Consider the following 16,136-nt stretch of genomic DNA (forward strand, 5'->3'; position numbering starts at 1 on the left):
GAACCTGAAGCTATTTTAGTGTGCGTGTATTTGTATGCTGCTTCAATCTCTGAATTAACCCTGCCCAGTTAAGATGTGGAGAATAAGAGCCACAGAAATGTGGCAGGTGCAGGGCCCTCAAATCTGCATCTTGTTCGGGTGCAAAGCAGAGGTGAAGGTCTGACCTGGAAATGCCAAAACACCCCACCTTCTCCCACAATGCCAGCAAAAGATCTGTTTAACCGCTGACACGGGAAAAAAAAACCCAATCCAGCAAGTCACATACCTGATATGGAATTCCCCACAAGTAAAAAATAATAATTGTAGCGTATGTGTTTCATGGGGGGGGGTGCTTCTTCGGCTTGATATTTGAGGGCTTATCAGGTGAATGACTTCCTGCATTGGGGCTTTTTCTGTCACTAGTTAAACAGGTATTTTGGTTGCACTGTGGGAGGAGGCGGGTGTTTTGGCATTTCCAGGTAAGCATTAAACAAATAAGTATATGGTATATACAAATGAACGATATAATAAACAATATGATAAAAGTATCACCCAATGATTACAGAACAAACTTTTAATATATCTGTCAGAGCGGCCAATCGCTTTTTTTCAGCTAATGTTTTCCAGTTCATTAAACAAAACTAAATAATACTTAAAAGGGAAAAAGATAATGGAAGGCTTGAAAATATGTGTCATGAATAAATCTGAAAACTTGACAAGGAGAGTCCAGGATCCACTCCCTTGTCCTTCCGTCCCAGAAATAACTGTGAAACAGGGATGTGTTACAATGAAGCATGTGGTTAACAAACACTGGCCAATTCCCATGGAGTTGTGCTGGGAAAAAGATGTCTGAGGGGAGACATGAAAGCAATCTTCAAACTACTTCTCCAAAAGAGGTCACTGGTGTCTGTGTGTGTGTATGTTGAAGAATCTGGAGTAAGGGACAAATTAACAGAAGACCAATTCTAGTTCAAAGTGAGAAAAATCTTCCTAACAGAACAATCTGATCCCGGGCGGCGCGCGAGGGGAGGTGCCGGGCTGGGGCCGCCCCGCCGCCCGCGCGTCAACAAGCGTCAGGCCGCTGCCAGCCTGCCAGCCTGCGGGGCGGGGGCAGCTCGGCTGGGCTTCCCGGTCCGCCTCCCGCCCGCCGCGATGACGACGCCGCTCCCGCTCGCCCAGGGGCCGAGCGGGCAGCCGCGGTGAGAAGAGCGGCGCGAGCCCCGAGGGCTGGAAGGTAAGGCCGACGGCTGAGCAGTGGGGGGACCCGCCGCGCTCGCTCCAAGGGCGCGGGCTGCCTCGGGAGGGTCGGGGAGGCTCGGCCGCCTTTCGGGCCCGGTTCTCGGCTTCGGCGGGGCCTCCGGGCGGCTGACGCCCGCTTGCCCTGCCCTCCGCCCCGGGTCCCGCATCCAGCCCGCGGCGGCGAGGAGGCACCGCTCCCGAGCCAGCCTGGCGGAGGGCGGGCGACCCTCGGTGGAGAACGCCGCGCTGGGGCCGAGACCGGTGATCCGCCGGCCGGCCGGCCGGTCCCGTTGGGATCCGGAGGAAAGGGCTCTCGGGCCAGCGGGGGCGCGTCGGACACCCTGGAACCCCCCGAGGCCTCCGGGACAGATCCGGGGGCCCAAGGCTTTGCTCCGTCTCGGGGGGGGGATTGTCTGTCTGGACCCGGCGCTTTCTCTCGGGCCTCCCCCGTCGCAGCGGCCGCTGGAGGAGGAAGTGCGTGGCCCAGACCGCCGCCTGGAGCTCTTGCAGCCCAAGCCGGGATGTCGGGCGAACCCGCGAGTGAGTCACAGGCCCTGCGGGGGCGGGGAGAGTTTCCGGGGGTAATTCTGAATGGCACGTCTCGCACCGTCTGGATAGAACTGCGAAAGCAGAACTTGTTTACCGAAATCTGAAACCACGGAGGGACCCTGAAGGGGCTGTAGGCTAGTTAAGGCAGCTTCTTCTCAAAAACTCTGGCCTGGACAGACAATGATTGTTTTTTCCTGAGCTGGAGGCACACTTAATCTGTGCTGGTCTCTAGCAAGCCAAGAACAAGAAGGTTCGGATCGGGGATTGGGTGTTTTGGCCCCAAGGAGCCATCCTGGTTTTGCTTGGTCAACTTCTCCCCAAACTAGCTGCCATTTCTGTCTGAAGCCCCCCCCCCTAAAAGAGCAGAGCTTAGAAGCAGCTCCTACTGCACCTGTGACCCTTCCCCAGGCATCGGGTGGTCTCAAGTGCTCAAACTAAGCTGTGGCAGGGCTTGGCCAACAGAAGTTGTGCTAGAGTAGAAAAAATCATGCATAGGAATTCCCACCTCCCTTGAGTGCCCATCCCCTGCGTTAGTGGGATTCTTATTTTTGTTTTTTTGCTCTTCCAAGAATACTCTAGGTGAGGGGAGAGAGTCAGTGGGGAGCAAAATAGGGGAATAGAAGGAAATAAATGAGAAATTTGGCTTAGCGGCTGGTGTGAGAGTTGTCTCCTGAAATTACACCTTTTCCTGTGTGCACCTTACAGTAGTCAAGTTCACCTGTAGCTCCATATCCAGAAAGGGCTCATAGCAGCCCCCTTCATCTTCCTGGTCCATGGAAAGTTCCTCAAAGTGGGTTGTTGAGAAACCTGGTGGGTTAGAGGGCTGAGCATCTAATGTCAGGCTTTCACCTGGTTTCTTTGGGCTTGAGCAAGCAGGGCTTGGGGATGTGAGCCTCTGAGCTGAAATAGGTTACATGGTTAGGAAGTGGCTGTCTGCTGAAGTTGCTCAAGGGCCTGAGTGAATTTGCACCTTCTCACCTTTAGAAAAAATACAATGGTTGGAAACAAAATCCCTTGGCAAATCTGTGCTAAAACATGTCTGTGTGTCCCCATGTCCTTCATTTGCTCAGTTCTGCTAACAAAGCCAAGGTTAATCATTGAGAAAGTGGCTACTTGTATCTGCCAAGAAGGTATAAATTGGTGCTAAGAGCATCTTGATCCACGTTGGGAATGCCCAACACTTTGAAAACAAGTCTTATGCTCAGTACTCTTCAACATCTTCATAAATGACCTAGACAAGGACACAGAAAAGGAACTCATGAAATTTGCAAATTGACATCAAGCTCCGGGGGGGGGGGGGATTGCTAACACTTTGGAAGATAGACTCAAGACTCAGAAAGATCTTGACAGGCTTGAAAACTGGACCCTCTCCAACTAGATCAGTGTTTCTCAACCTTGACAATTTTAAGGCATGTGGACTTCAACTCCCAGAATTCCACAGCCAGCAATGCTGGCTGTGGAATTCTGGGAGTTGAAGTCCACATGCCTTAAAATTGTCAAGGTTGAGAAACACTAAACAAGATGGAGTTCAGTGGTGGGAAAAGTCAGGTCCTGCACTTAGGCAGGAAAAAACAAATGCACAGGTGGGTGTCACCTGGCTCAACAGCAGTAACTGTGAGAGGGATCTAGTGGGTAATCATCTAAATATGAGCATCAGTGTGCTGCAGTTGCCAAAAAAGCCAGTGCATTCCCGGGCTGCATCAACAGAGGGATAGTATCAAGGTCATGTGAAGTGATAATACCTCTCTACACTGTACTAGTAAGACCACACTTGGAATATTGCATCCAGTTTTGGTCACCATGATACCAAAAAGATGCTCAGGTGTTAGAAAGTCTGCAGAAAAGAACAAGAAAGATGAACATCAAACATAGAATAATAGGGTTGGAATAAACCTTGGAGGTCTTCTAATCCAGGGGTAGGCAACCTTGGCTCTTTTATGACTCGTGGACTTTAGCTCCCAGAATTCCTGAGCCAGCATGGCTCAGCTTGGAAAGCTCTCCCTGTCCCCTCAGCATGGCTGGCTCAGGAATTCTGGGAGTTGAAGTCCATGAGTCATAAAAGAGCCAAGGTTGCCTACCCCTGTTCTAGTCCAACGCCCTACTCAGAGAAATGGCTGTTCAACCTCTTCTTCAAAATCTCCAATGATGGAACACCCACAAGCTGTTCCATTGGTTAATTGTTCTCACTGTCAAGATGTTTCTCCTTAGTTTTAGGTTACTTCTCTGTTCAGTTTCCATCCATTGCTTCTTGTCTTGCCTTCTGGTGCTTTGGAAAATACATTGACACCTCCCCTCTCCTTCTTTGTGGCAGCCCCTCAAAAGCCTGTTTTGTGACCTGCCTATCACACTCCTGGGCAAAGCATGTGAGCCCTTTCTCTTTCAGTGGTCCATGGAAGTACATCTCTAGTATGTCAATGGTATGCCCCCTGCCCCTCCCCTCCTCTTGGATTCTTCGTCATGAGACAGGTGGCTGGAGCCTCTCCCCTCCTGAAGATGCACTTGCTGTAGCTGTATCCGTTACTCTGCCAAACTGGCTGGAGAATGGAGAACTCCTGGTTGGCCTTTGCCACACATATCCGTCCATCATCCAGGGCAGAACCTGTTCCTCCAATCGGAGTGGCATTTCCTTGAATTACAGAAATGGCTCCCATCTGTTGCTGAACCACCCCCTCCAAAGAAGGGCTTTTGCTTGCTCGGTCAGTTAATAAGCTTGTTCTGCTGGAAGGCTAACATTTGGAGGCTGGAGATCACTTTTGGGCCAGACAGAAACAGCAAGTGTGGTGAAATAATGTGGCTGGGTAGAATTTCCCCTCTTCTCCGGCTCCCCTGACCTTCATCTGGCTGGGATGACCTTCTGCTTGGTCATCTTTCTGCTGACTCTTCAGCCTTGGGAACGGAGGACCTGCATTCAGCCCCGACCAGGACCTTCTGTGCTGGAGTGCTTGGGCAGACATAGCGAGCACACTCGCCAGGTTTTTGGATCAAGAGATGGAGAGGAGAGGTCAAGCACAAACAGTAGCTGCCCACAGAACAAGGGGGATCGATACTGCCCCTTGCACCGCTGAGTCAACAAAGGAGGGTTGGGGTCAGGGTGCACAGTAGCTCCACTGGAGGGCTTTCCAGACCACAGGCCTCTTGTTCTGCCAACAGGCTGCCTGTGTGTGGTTGTCCCCTTTTTCCATGGTCACTCCAGCCAGCACTCTCCTCGGCGGAGAGATCAGAGCACAGCTGATGCCTGTCTGGTTTAGAGCACAAGAGAAGGGCTTTGGCTGCAGGGGAGTTGCCCCCCCCCTTTTGCAAATACGTTGCCTTTTCTTGGCAAACTTGTTCATTTATGTATAGCATGTTTTCAGCTTTCATTTTTTTTCTGTAAGCTCCTTATGAGATTGTTTTGGTCGCAAGAAAAGCAACAACATAGTACATTCAATGCAAAGTGGTTTGAGGGTTAGGATTTTACTAAATAAGTAGTTGCATAACAGGATGCAAATTGGTTCCTCTACACAAATGCGGCTGTGTGGTGTGGCCAAGAATCCTTACTGTGAAGGAGCCTAATATCTGCCAGCCTTGTGTCCTCACTTGGGTTGTTTCTGGCCACATCTTTGCAAGAGGGCCAGGAGGGGCTTCGGAGAGCATCCCCCTGCCCTATGCAGGGAAGCAGGGGAGTGCAGCTCACCCTGGGCACCTGCCCCAATCTCCTCTCCTTTCCTGAGTGTTGGGCTCCTCCTCACCATGCTCCGGCTGGGCCTCTAGGAGCAGCTCCTTCCCTCTCCTTAGGGTCCTCCAGAAGGGGGACAAGCCCCCAAAGCTCCTCCCATCCCAAATGAGGGCAGCTGGCAGTCGGCCTTGCACAGGGGGCATTTGCGCCTCTTCCACACACGAGGAAGTTCATCTGGGCTCAGGAACTTGGGAAATAGTGCTTTATGGTGGCAACTTCCTGGTCCCCCCCCCCCACTGGCCACTTGGCTCTTATTGGCAGACGTTGGGCACAGCCTCTTGTTACCTACGTCCTGCTTTCCTCTTCTTGGCATTGGGGAGGAGGTCCACTCTGAGCCCTGTGCTTTCCTTTGCTCTCCAGGTGCTGTGCAGTTGATGTGTGGTCCAGAACCGGCCCCCATGCCTCCTCAGGCCGACTGAGCCCTTGCCGGGCAGTGCGAGGGCCTCTCCTGGCTGCCCAGCTCTGCTTTCCCTCCTGGCTTTCATGGCTCGGAGGCTGCCCTTGCTGCTTTTCTGGTGGGCGATGACGGTGCCCCTGGCCCTTCTAGTCAGCGAGGGACTCAGCCAGCACATCTACACCAACACCTGGGCTGTCCTGGTACCTGCTGGCCTGCAGGAAGCCGAACGGATGGCCAGGAAGCATGGCTTCCTCAACCTGGGACCAGTGAGTTACTTCCTAACGGTATTTGCTCATATTTAAGCCGTTTCGCGAGCAGAGGTTTGCACATTGCGCTGCGGGAGGCTTGCGCTACTTCTGAGAGAGGGGCTACTCTTTCTGCTGCGGGGCCTCATGTGGGTGAATTCCCTAGGATTTTTGGATACCAGAGGAGCAGCCAGGGTGGTTGCACGAGATCCTGACACTTGGAAGAATGGGAGAGTTTTCTCCCTGACACTCGTTGGTCCTGTTTTCCTTGGAGATCTTGGTGCTCTCTCAGCTTGGCTGTTTGCCTGTAGACATTTGGTTACCTGAACTGAGTGCACTGAAGTGAGCTGAAATGTGATCTAGCTGGGTAGCAAAACATCTGCGAGCAACAGCCGACCTCGGGGAGCACCAAGGACCCCCTTGAGCTACAGAGATTCCCTTGGATTTTAACTCTTCTCTTGGCCTGGCAGCGTTTGGAGCCATTTGCTTTCACGGCTGAATTCATGGCTACGCTGACCTCTCCCTTGGGAAGCAGCCCTCGGCTCATCTGGAGCTGGCCGATGGGCCTCCTGTCTGCCTTTGCCAGTCACAAGTGCCCCACTGGTGGGAAGCGGCAGTGCCGTTCTTTAGGCAGGACATTTGATGTCAGCTTTGGGAAATCGCTGTTTTGATGACTAGTCAGCTATCTCTGTTCCAGCAGGCTCTTATCTTTGCAGCAGTGATGTTGGCAGAGGGCCCAGCTGCCCAGGGTTGATGCGGGATCATGGCTGGTGATGTCAGTTCCCACCCATTCTTCTGGTCTTCAGGCCAGCAGTGGCTCAGACATCACTGTTTGTGTGGCTCAGAGCTTACCGGGGCCTTTTACAAAGGCCGTTTCATGCAACCTCACCAGCCTCTTTAGAGTCAGACATTTGTTGTGACATGTTTTTGAGGGTCACTGTGCCCCTTATTTGAAGTGTGGAGTGTCTTGGGAAAGGTGTGTTATATAAGGCATCAGGACTGTTCACCCACAGAGGGAGTCTCTGCTGCTGCTGTTCTCCAACTTTGTATTACAGGGGTTTCACAGGGGTAGGCAACCTTGGCTCTTTTATGACTCGTGGACTTCAACTCCCAGAATTCCTGAGCCAGCCATGCTGAGGGGAAAGGGAGAGGTTTCCAAGCTGAGCCATGCTGGCTCAGGAATTCTGGGAGTTGAAGTCCACGAGTCATAAAAGAGCCAAGGTTGCCTCCCCCTGGGTTAAGATTAGGCAGGAATGAAATACTGTTCATGAAAGTTACTTTTTCTTCACAGTCTGAGTCTTAGGGCTACTTTAGTTTTTCCCTTGCAGCCCCCCTCTGCTGTGGGCGCTGGACCCCCTCTCTGGGACCAGCTCTCGAATGAACCTGGTCTGCTTGGCTTCTCTTCTCAGATCATCGGGGACTATTACCACTTCTATCACCGGGCTGTGGCTAAGCGATCCCTCTCGCCACACTGGTCCTGGCACAGCTCCTTGTCCAGAGAGCCGCAGGTATGAATTCCGGTCCTGCAGAGTTGGCCCCAGAGGGAGGAGGCCGCCCTGGAGGGCTGCACCATGAATCTTGCCCTATCGAGCTCCAGGTCTCCTTCTGATCTCCCACAAGCCACTGGCACCTTTTCTTGCACGCCTGCCTGCTTGTCAAGAGTTGCCAGGAGGGGATGGAATGGCTGCTCTCCCTGTTTTTGCTCTGGGAGAAGAAGGAGACCGTGGGGCTGGCAGGAGGAGCTGGAGATACGTAGTTGAATCGTTTCCTCCAAAAAAGAGGGTGTGTAGCTCTGGCTTCTCGTCCAGCTCAACAGTGGAGGAAGTAGGTGAAGTTGAGAGACACGGAACCTGAGCGAGACTGCTCTGTGACTGCCCGAGCTGGGCTTCCTTTGCCTGGGGAGGGACCCAGGCAAGGCCCCCTCCCTACTTAGCAGGGTCCATAGGGCCCGCGTGCTGAGCAGGGTGGTCTTGTTTCCTGAGTGGAACAGGGCAGTGGGAGATGGTCACTCAGGCCTGGAACCCCATCAAAGGAAAACCTTTCATCGCACCACTTCGCAAAGGCTTGATCCGTGCAGCCTCCACTGGGTCTGCTTTGTCTTTTTAGAAAAGGGCCTCTGGCCATGAGCAGAGGGCCCCCCTTGCAGTTTGGCCATGGCAGGGCTGGGCATGTGGTCCTTGTGGGACTAGATGGCAAGGTTGCTCTGTGCTGGCAGAGCTCTAGAGTAGCATCTCTTGATACGAATGCTTGCCCAGCGGTTCTTCTTGGCCTTGCTGTTCTGGCACCTGCGGGAACCTGGCAGCGTACCCACATGCGCATCTCTCTCCAGGTGCTCTGGCTGGAGCAGCAGGTGGCCAAGCGCCGGATGAAGCGGGATGCCTTTCTAGAGCCGACAGATCCGAAGTTCCCCCAGCAGTGGTACCTGGTAGGTGAGGCGACTGCCTTGCGGAGATGGGACTTATCCTCTCTGAAGCCCAGGGGGGGCCGGCCAGGGGCAGAGGGGCAGGGTTTAGCCACTCCAGCCAGCGGGACGGAAGCTCTAAAACGTTGCCCAATGGCTGTGTCCCAAGAGTGACCCCCTCTGGTTCTCAGCAAGTTCCAAGGGGCAGTACCAGGGGCAGGGGCAAGGCGTGCCCTGCAGGAGAGCAGCACAGAGAGGGTGGGAGGGGGGGGGAGAAGAGACCAAGAGAGCTACCAGGGCATTCCCTATTTGGATGAATGTTTGAAAAGGGGGGGGGGAGCTGTGAGATTGAGCCTGGGTAGGGCGGGTTCTCCCCTCTTTGGCTTGAGATTCTCTTTTGAGACAGTTAGTTGGGGGAATTCCCCCTCAGGAAGGAAAATATGGGCTCTCGAAGCCCCTGTACTCCCGCTCCAGCACCCCAGCTCTTTGGGGTGAGGGTCTGCTGCTCCCCTTTCTTGCAGTCCAACGGCAACCAGAGAGACCTGAACGTGCAGGAGGCCTGGCAGCAGGGCTACACTGGCCGTGGGGTGGTGGTCTCCATCTTGGATGATGGCATTGAGAAGAACCACCCAGATCTGGAGGCCAATTATGTAAGTGGAGGAGGGGATGGGCATGCTGGCTCTCCTGGGAGGGGAGGGCAAAGGCCTGGGGCCCTGGCTGTCTCTCGCTGCAGGGCCCACACTTCCAAGTTTCCCCGAGCCCAGCCACGGCATCGGGGGACAGGCCCCCCAGTGGCCAACAGGCCCGTCTCCAGGGTGGCCGGTGTCCCCTGTGAAGGGGCAGAGCACTAAGGCCCCAGAGGCTTCTGTCTTTCCCAGGACCCCGCTGCCAGCTTTGACGTGAATGACCAGGATCCGGATCCTCAGCCTCGCTACACACAAACGAATGACAACAGGTGGGAGGGCACGTGGCCTGGGATGGGGCACTGGGGCACTGGGGCACTGGGATGAGAGGCTTCCACGGAAGACCCCCCCCGAGCCTTGCAAGAGTCACATTTTGGGGTTTTGTCCCGAATCTGCACTCTTGCAGGGTCAGGCCTCCAAGAAGAAGGGGTTTGTTTATTGCTTTTCTGAACTGTCCACCCTCCTTATGCAAGCATAGTCTCAGCCCTTTCTGTCCGTTGCAGGCACGGGACTCGGTGCGCAGGCGAAGTGGCTGCTGTGGCCAACAACGGCATCTGTGGTGTGGGCGTGGCTTTCAACGCCAAAATTGGAGGTGAGGCGTGCCCTTGGGCTCTGCCTGCTGTTGGGCTGGGCCAGCTGGCCAGAGGCAGTCAAAGCAGCGGCCATCTTTGTTCCAGGTGTCCGCATGCTGGATGGGGAGGTGACAGATGCTGTGGAAGCCCGCTCCCTGGGCCTGAACCCCGACCACATCCACATCTACAGTGCCAGCTGGGGCCCGGAGGACGACGGCAAAACCGTGGATGGACCTGCCCACATGGCCGAAGAGGCCTTCCGCCGGGGCGTGAGTCAGGTGAGGGGCGGGCCAGGTGGGCAGCTGGGGGCCAGTCAGGATATACCCTGAGGCCCCCAGCTGCTTCACCCAACCCTTCTCTTAGGGCCGCAACGGACTGGGCTCCATCTTCGTCTGGGCCTCGGGGAATGGTGGCCGCGATCGTGACAGTTGCAACTGCGATGGCTACACCAATAGCATCTACACCCTCTCCATCAGCAGCACCACCCAGTACGGCAACGTGCCCTGGTACAGCGAGGCCTGCTCCTCCACCCTGGCCACCACCTACAGCAGCGGCAGCCAGAACGAGAAACAGATTGTGAGTCCCACCTGGTCCCAGGGTGCGTCCTCCCCCCAAGTCCCAGGACAGAAACGTGCTCCAAAGATGCCCGGGTGGTTTGGAATCCAAACCCAGGATTGCTGGCTATGGGTGCCACGATTGCTGGATTGCAATTGCTGCCCATAGTGCCACGGTTGGGACAAGAGATCACAGATGATTAATGACATGAAGAGAGTGCAGAAGGAACCGGGAATCTGGTGGTGTAAATGGCTTGGAGGGACAGTGGGGGCAAGGGAGGAAGACAGGCCAGAGGGAGACCCCTTGTTGGGGGCCTGCATAGTGGTAGGAATTGGAGAGGAGAAACACTACAAATGGGAAACCTGTGCAAGCAGCAGGGACAGTCTGAGGCTTCAAGTTTGTTCTTTGCGCGTCCGGGGCAGAGCCAGAAGTTGTATCTGGCCACCTGCAGGCATCCATGGTGGAAGGGAGCCAACTGCGTCTCCCTGTGCCTCAGTTTACATTGGGAGTAATTAAACACCTGGTTATTCTTTCAGTTGATATTGAAACATTTTGGGCCAAAGTTTGGGGGGCTCAAGGCCCCTCCCTCCTTGTCTGTGGCTAGACAAAAATTCTCCATAGGGCATTTCCTGGGTTTTAGAAGAGTTCTCTCTGCTCAAAAGAGAGCGCAAAGTAACGGAGCTCTCGGGCACTAGAGATTCCAGTGGGGGCTCAGCCGATGTCGCTGTGTGTGTTTGCATGCACGTCTCCTGGGAGGCCAACTCAAAGAGGAGCTGGGGGGCTGGGAGCGCCAGCCCTGCAGGCGGTCCCCACGGCCACTGAATGGGGTCCATTCCCTTTCAGAGGAAACAGAGGTGCCGGGGGGGGGGGTTGCTGAGCTGATAGGCGAACGGCAGCCAGATAAGCTGTGATTGTGCTGGCCTTCCTCTCTCCGTCCTCCAGGTGACGACTGACCTGTGGCAGAAATGCACCGAGTCGCACACTGGCACGTCTGCCTCGGCACCCCTGGCCGCTGGGATCATTGCCCTTGCTCTGGAAGCCAAGTAAGGGGCGAGGGAGGTGGCGGAGCTGGTGCAAGCCAGGGCTGGTGGAGCCGCCATTGCCGACTCACCTGCCTCTTCTTTGCAGCAAGAACCTGACCTGGCGGGACATGCAGCATCTGGTTGTGCGGACTTCCAAACCTGCCCACCTCAACACCAACGACTGGACCACCAACGGGATGGGACGCAAAGGTAGCCCTGGGGATGGAGCAGATGGGCCACGGCGGATGCCATCCTGCCCTGCCCAGCCCTGACTCACCCCTCTTTCCGCAGTTAGCCATTCCTACGGCTACGGGTTGCTGGATGCAGGCGCCATGGTGGCCCTGGCCAAGAACTGGACCTCAGTGGGGTCTCAGCGGAAGTGCATCATCGACATCCTCCCCGAGCCAAAGTGGGTGTCTTCTCCCTCCTGGGGTGGTGGTGGGGGGCTCCGCTTCTTGGGTACAGAGATTCCTCAACTTACAAACATGTGTTGAGTGACTGGCTGTCCTGGAAGGATTGATGGATGGATGGATTTAGATTTTGGTGCGGCCAACTCCAGGGAGACGCTGGGTGGCTTGCAATATAAAAGTCAGAATTCCAGTGCAATGAATAAGTAAAAAGAGAAATAACCACAAGGCAGCTGGACAGCTAGTGCATGTATCCAGTGCCTCTAACGGGGGGGGGGGTCATTCACTCCACCCCATGGGGGAAGAGGCCATTGGCTGCCTTGCCCGAGTATCCTTGTGTCCTGCAGGGACATTGGCAAGCGTCTGGAGGTGCGGCAGAAGGTGGAGGCCTGCTGGGGAAAGGCTGACTACGTGGCCCGACTGGAGCACGTCCAAGCCAGGCTGACCCTTTCTTACAACCGCCGCGGAGACCTGGCCATTCACCTGGTCAGCCCAATGGGCACCCGCTCCACCCTCCTGGCTGCCAGGTAAGCTGACCCCTGCCGCCTCTGGTCCCAAAAGACCCCCGAGCCTCTGCCCACCCCTCCCTCTCACCTCTTTCTGCTTGGCCAGGCCTCGGGACTATTCGGCCGATGGCTTTAACGACTGGGCTTTCATGACGACGCATTCGTGGGACGAAGACCCGGCTGGCGAATGGGTGCTGGAAATTGAGAACACGAGCGAAGCAAACAATTACGGTAATGCGCTTTATTCCTCGGTGTTTCCTTTTGGTGCTGTCTGCCCAGATGCCAGGAAGACTCTCTGTAAACGTGAATGATCAGACAAAATGCATTTTAAAAAATTTACAGTATGATTCAAAAGCCTCAAAGAACAGCCCAATCATTGAACAAATTGTGGTGACCAAGGAAATAATAAAGAGGTCCTCTTGAAAAGCTTGCATAGCTTTAGTTCTGCACGGGGTAGGAACTCAGGAGCCCAATCCCTCTGGCAGGAGCTGGGTGGGAAGCAGGCCGGGAGGGCAGCGGGAAACACTCTCCCCTGGGATCCGGACTGGCAGGGAGGCTGCTCAAGGTGCTCACCCCTCTTTCCCTTCTGCTTTCCAGGCACCCTCACCAAGTTCGTCCTGGTTCTGTATGGGACGGGACCCGACCTGCCCGACCTGTCCAACCAGTTTGAGACCAGTGGCTGCAAAACCCTGGTCACCAACCAGGCCTGTGTGGGTAAGTGCCAAGGAAAAGCTGCCCATGGACTGCTTGGCACAGTGTTCCACTCTCGCGGTGGCCCCTGCCCTGGGCCGGGGCTTGTGTTCACCCCCAGCCGAAGGGGTGAAGGGTGGCTCCGGGCCTGCCCTGTCCCTGGACAGGTTGGACTTGATGGGTGCCTCTTTTGCCCCCTCCCCAACTCCAAGTGAAGGACCACCATGTGGCACTCAGTCCAGCATCTGCTTCTAGGTTTCCAATTGGCTCCATCCTCTTAGGGACACTTGTCACGTTCTCCCTTTGACTTTATTCAGGTGGCTTCCCTATCATCTTTCTGATCAATTTATTTTGAGATTAATCCATCTGCTAATTTTTTCATACAGGATTTTCGCTTTCACTTCCCATAGTCATCCTATATTTATTGCTTCTTTTACTTCTTTTCTTCCGTGAGTGTTTTGCTTTTGACACTACCAAATAACATCGCATCCCACATTTGAGATCTCCTTACCAGCCTTCCCACATTCCCGCTATACCCCAGCCTTCCACAGCATCCTCTCTCCTCTGGCTTCTCTTGCAGTGTGTGAAGAAGGCTTCTACCTCCACCAGAAGACCTGTCTCAAGACTTGTCCACCGGGCTTTGCTCCGGCCCTGGGGCCGCTCCCTCTGGAGAACAGCCTGGACGCCCACCTGCTGCAGTCCCGGCTCTGTGTGCCCTGCCATCCATCCTGTGCCACCTGCCTGGGCTCCTCAGCCTCCCAGTGCTTGTCCTGCCCGGCTCATGCCCACTTCAACAGTCAGGAGCACACCTGCTCCCATCAGACGCAGAGCAGCCGGGCCTCTCCTGCCGTGGGGGGGGAGGCTGCGGCTCCTGCCAGCCCCCCCTCCTACCTGCCACTCCTGCTGGCGGCCCTGAGCTGTGCCTTCATCGTCCTGGTGTTCGTCACCGTCTTCCTGGTGCTGCAGCTGCGGCTGGGGCCGTGCCTGCGCGGGTACAAGGTCTACGCATTGGAGAGCGGAAACCTCATAGCCTACAAAGGGCTGCCCTCCATTCTGTGGCAAGAGGGGCTGGAGGAGGAGGAGGAGGAGGAGGAAGCCGAGGGCGAGAGGACTGCCTTCATCAGAGACCAGAGGCTTTGATGAGTCTGCAGCCCCCGGTGAAGCAGGCCAGACTCACCCTCACCCCCCCCGGGGCTCCTGCTCTCTCCTGGGGCTGAGCCCCTGTGTCTTACGGGCCTGATGCTGCTGCTGGAGTCATTCTCTTCTGGTTTTAATTCACCAAAGTTTTTTTTAAAAAACTAAACCAGTCTGTCCTGTTAGGGTGGAAGGGAAGTGGGGCCTCGGGGCCACATCTCCCTAGATGGAGTGCTGAGGCACAAGGAGGGCTTCCAGCTCCCTCCTGCCTTGGCCCCCAGGCATCGCCTCCCCTCCTCACTTCCCTCATGGCCAGGAGGACCTGCCCGATCTGCTGCACCCCCTCCGCCCCTGACTGAGCAGGGCAGTCAGGAAGGGGGCCACGAGGACAAGACACCGCCTTGCTCAGTGCAGATGGACTGCCCGGCCCGCTCCCCCCCCCACACCGCGAGCAGGTTCTCTGGACCTTGGAGGGGCGGCCAGCCGGCTGGCTTGCTCACCAGCGCCCCCTGGCGGCTGCTCCCTGGATCTGCTGAGCTTTGCTGGAGCTTCCACCTTTCCTACGTGCCTTGTTGCCCCCCCCCCCTCGGATGACAATCTCTGGTCCTGGGCTGGCATCTGCCACTGGCCTCGGGAGCCGCCTGGTGGAGGTTGCTCAGTCGGGGCTGCCCAGGACACTTTTTCTATAACTTTTTTGGTGCACAAATGATTTCTTGTAATTTGAAGAAGGAGCCAATTCCTGGGGCCAGTTTTTTTTTTTTAATTTAATGGATGTGGATATAACTCTAGAGAGATTAAAGTTTATTAAATGTTGGAACTATGCAAACCTGGTTTCTCTTGCTGTATTCTCTCACCGGAAGCCTCAGTCAACCCCTAAAAGCCTTAGGAGAAGGGGGGGGGGAAGGAGGCAGAAATGGCCACACGGTGGAAGGCTGGGAGTGCCACCTGGAGCCAGTGGTGAAGGCAGGAGGCTAGAAACTCAGACACTCAGCCTTAGGCATAGAAGCTGGCTGGGTGACCCTGGGCCAGTGCCCCCTTCTCAGCCCACCCAAGGCTGGTGGTTGTGGGGAAAACAGGAGGAGGAGGAGGAGGAGGAGGAAGTACTGTGTGTGTTTGCTGCCTTGAGTCATTTTTGAAAATAGAAAAGGTGAGATAAAAATAAATAAAAACTACTTTTTCTGGAGGCCTCTGGATCTTTACAGCAGGCTCCTATCTCCTGTTTAAGGAGACTACCTGGGGGCACCTCACTTGGCACCCAGCCTAATGGCAGCTTAACACGTGCGTGTGTGAGACACACTGTACTGTCACTCGACTTGCCTTTCTGGTTAGATGAAATGGCAAAACAGCGGACTAGAGAGCACAGCCTTCTCAGAACCACCTGGGAGATGATCAAAATTTGTAGGAGAAAAGGTTTTTTAGCTTACAGAGGAAAAACATACAGCCCCACTTCTTGTTAAACTTTAATTCAAGTATTGAATCCAGGAGGAGGTAATTACAGGGCTGCCCAGAGCATGATAATCCAGGTAGCCTTCAACCTGCAACCTTTCATTAGTGACTTCCTGAAGCAAGTGATCCTTTGGCTCAGTTTCCCGGATTCTTTTTTTCTGGAGATTCAGTGTTAATCAGTGGCTGTGGAGACGCAGTGGAAGCCTCTGCCTTCCTCTCATTCACAGAGAAGCCTTATTTTTATTTTATTTTTTACTTCCAGGCTACATGACAGAGAGCCACTCTCCTGGGGATGTGGCGTGTGCGGCTCCATTCCCAATAAACTAATTGCTCAGAGAAATAGTGGACTCCCCCTGGCCCTGACGACACTCCATAATGGGTGTCTTCATTTGGACTTGGGTGCTTTCCACACAAGATTTTGTATTAGATCCAGAACTTAAGAGGCAGCTGGAATCCAGGCTCAGCCAGCAGATCCCATCCCTTCTGTGCATTTGGTTGTCTCTTCTGGCTGGGATGGAGGGGCTGTGAGGCTGGGCAGGAGGGGCCACTTCCCAGGAGAGGGGCTGCAAAAGGGCTGCCCTTTGCTTTGGAAAGGA

At 54.9% G+C, this 16,136-nt stretch overlaps 1 protein-coding gene across 2 annotated transcripts; it reads left to right on the plus strand.

Annotated features, from left to right (window-relative positions):
• Positions 1 to 1,056: 1,056 nt before the first annotated feature.
• FURIN (furin, paired basic amino acid cleaving enzyme) lies at positions 1,057 to 14,920 on the plus strand. Of its 2 annotated transcripts, XM_039362024.1 has the most exons (16): positions 1,057 to 1,213; positions 5,843 to 6,145; positions 7,534 to 7,632; positions 8,454 to 8,549; positions 9,047 to 9,175; positions 9,404 to 9,480; positions 9,712 to 9,800; positions 9,886 to 10,058; positions 10,144 to 10,356; positions 11,278 to 11,378; positions 11,464 to 11,567; positions 11,649 to 11,766; positions 12,112 to 12,291; positions 12,377 to 12,501; positions 12,868 to 12,984; positions 13,541 to 14,920. In XM_039362024.1, exons 2-16 carry the CDS (start codon positions 5,966 to 5,968, stop codon positions 14,098 to 14,100), a joined length of 2,361 nt encoding a protein of 786 aa, XP_039217958.1. In that variant the 5' UTR covers positions 1,057 to 1,213; positions 5,843 to 5,965; the 3' UTR covers positions 14,101 to 14,920. The 2 variants fall into 2 exon arrangements, with proteins under 2 accessions (XP_039217958.1, XP_039217959.1); XM_039362025.1 differs by lacking the exon at positions 5,843 to 6,145 and having other exon boundaries at positions 1,082 to 1,213.
• The last annotated feature ends 1,216 nt before the right edge of the window (positions 14,921 to 16,136 follow it).

The sequence above is a fragment of the Crotalus tigris genome, unplaced genomic scaffold (assembly GCF_016545835.1).
Source record: "Crotalus tigris isolate CLP2741 ecotype Arizona unplaced genomic scaffold, ASM1654583v1 scf7180000019364.2947544272:3078424, whole genome shotgun sequence".
Taxonomy (NCBI): Eukaryota; Metazoa; Chordata; class Lepidosauria; order Squamata; family Viperidae; genus Crotalus; species Crotalus tigris.

Excerpts from the sequence above, each read along its gene's own strand:
- FURIN (XM_039362024.1), top strand. The coding sequence starts at position 5,966 with ATGGCTCGGAGGCTGCCCTTGCTGCTTTTCTGGTGGGCGATGACGGTG. Across the intron at positions 8,550-9,046 it reads TCCCCCAGCAGTGGTACCTG|TCCAACGGCAACCAGAGAGA; the intron begins GTAGGTGAGGCG and ends CCTTTCTTGCAG. Across the intron at positions 12,502-12,867 it reads GAGCGAAGCAAACAATTACG|GCACCCTCACCAAGTTCGTC; the intron begins GTAATGCGCTTT and ends TCTGCTTTCCAG.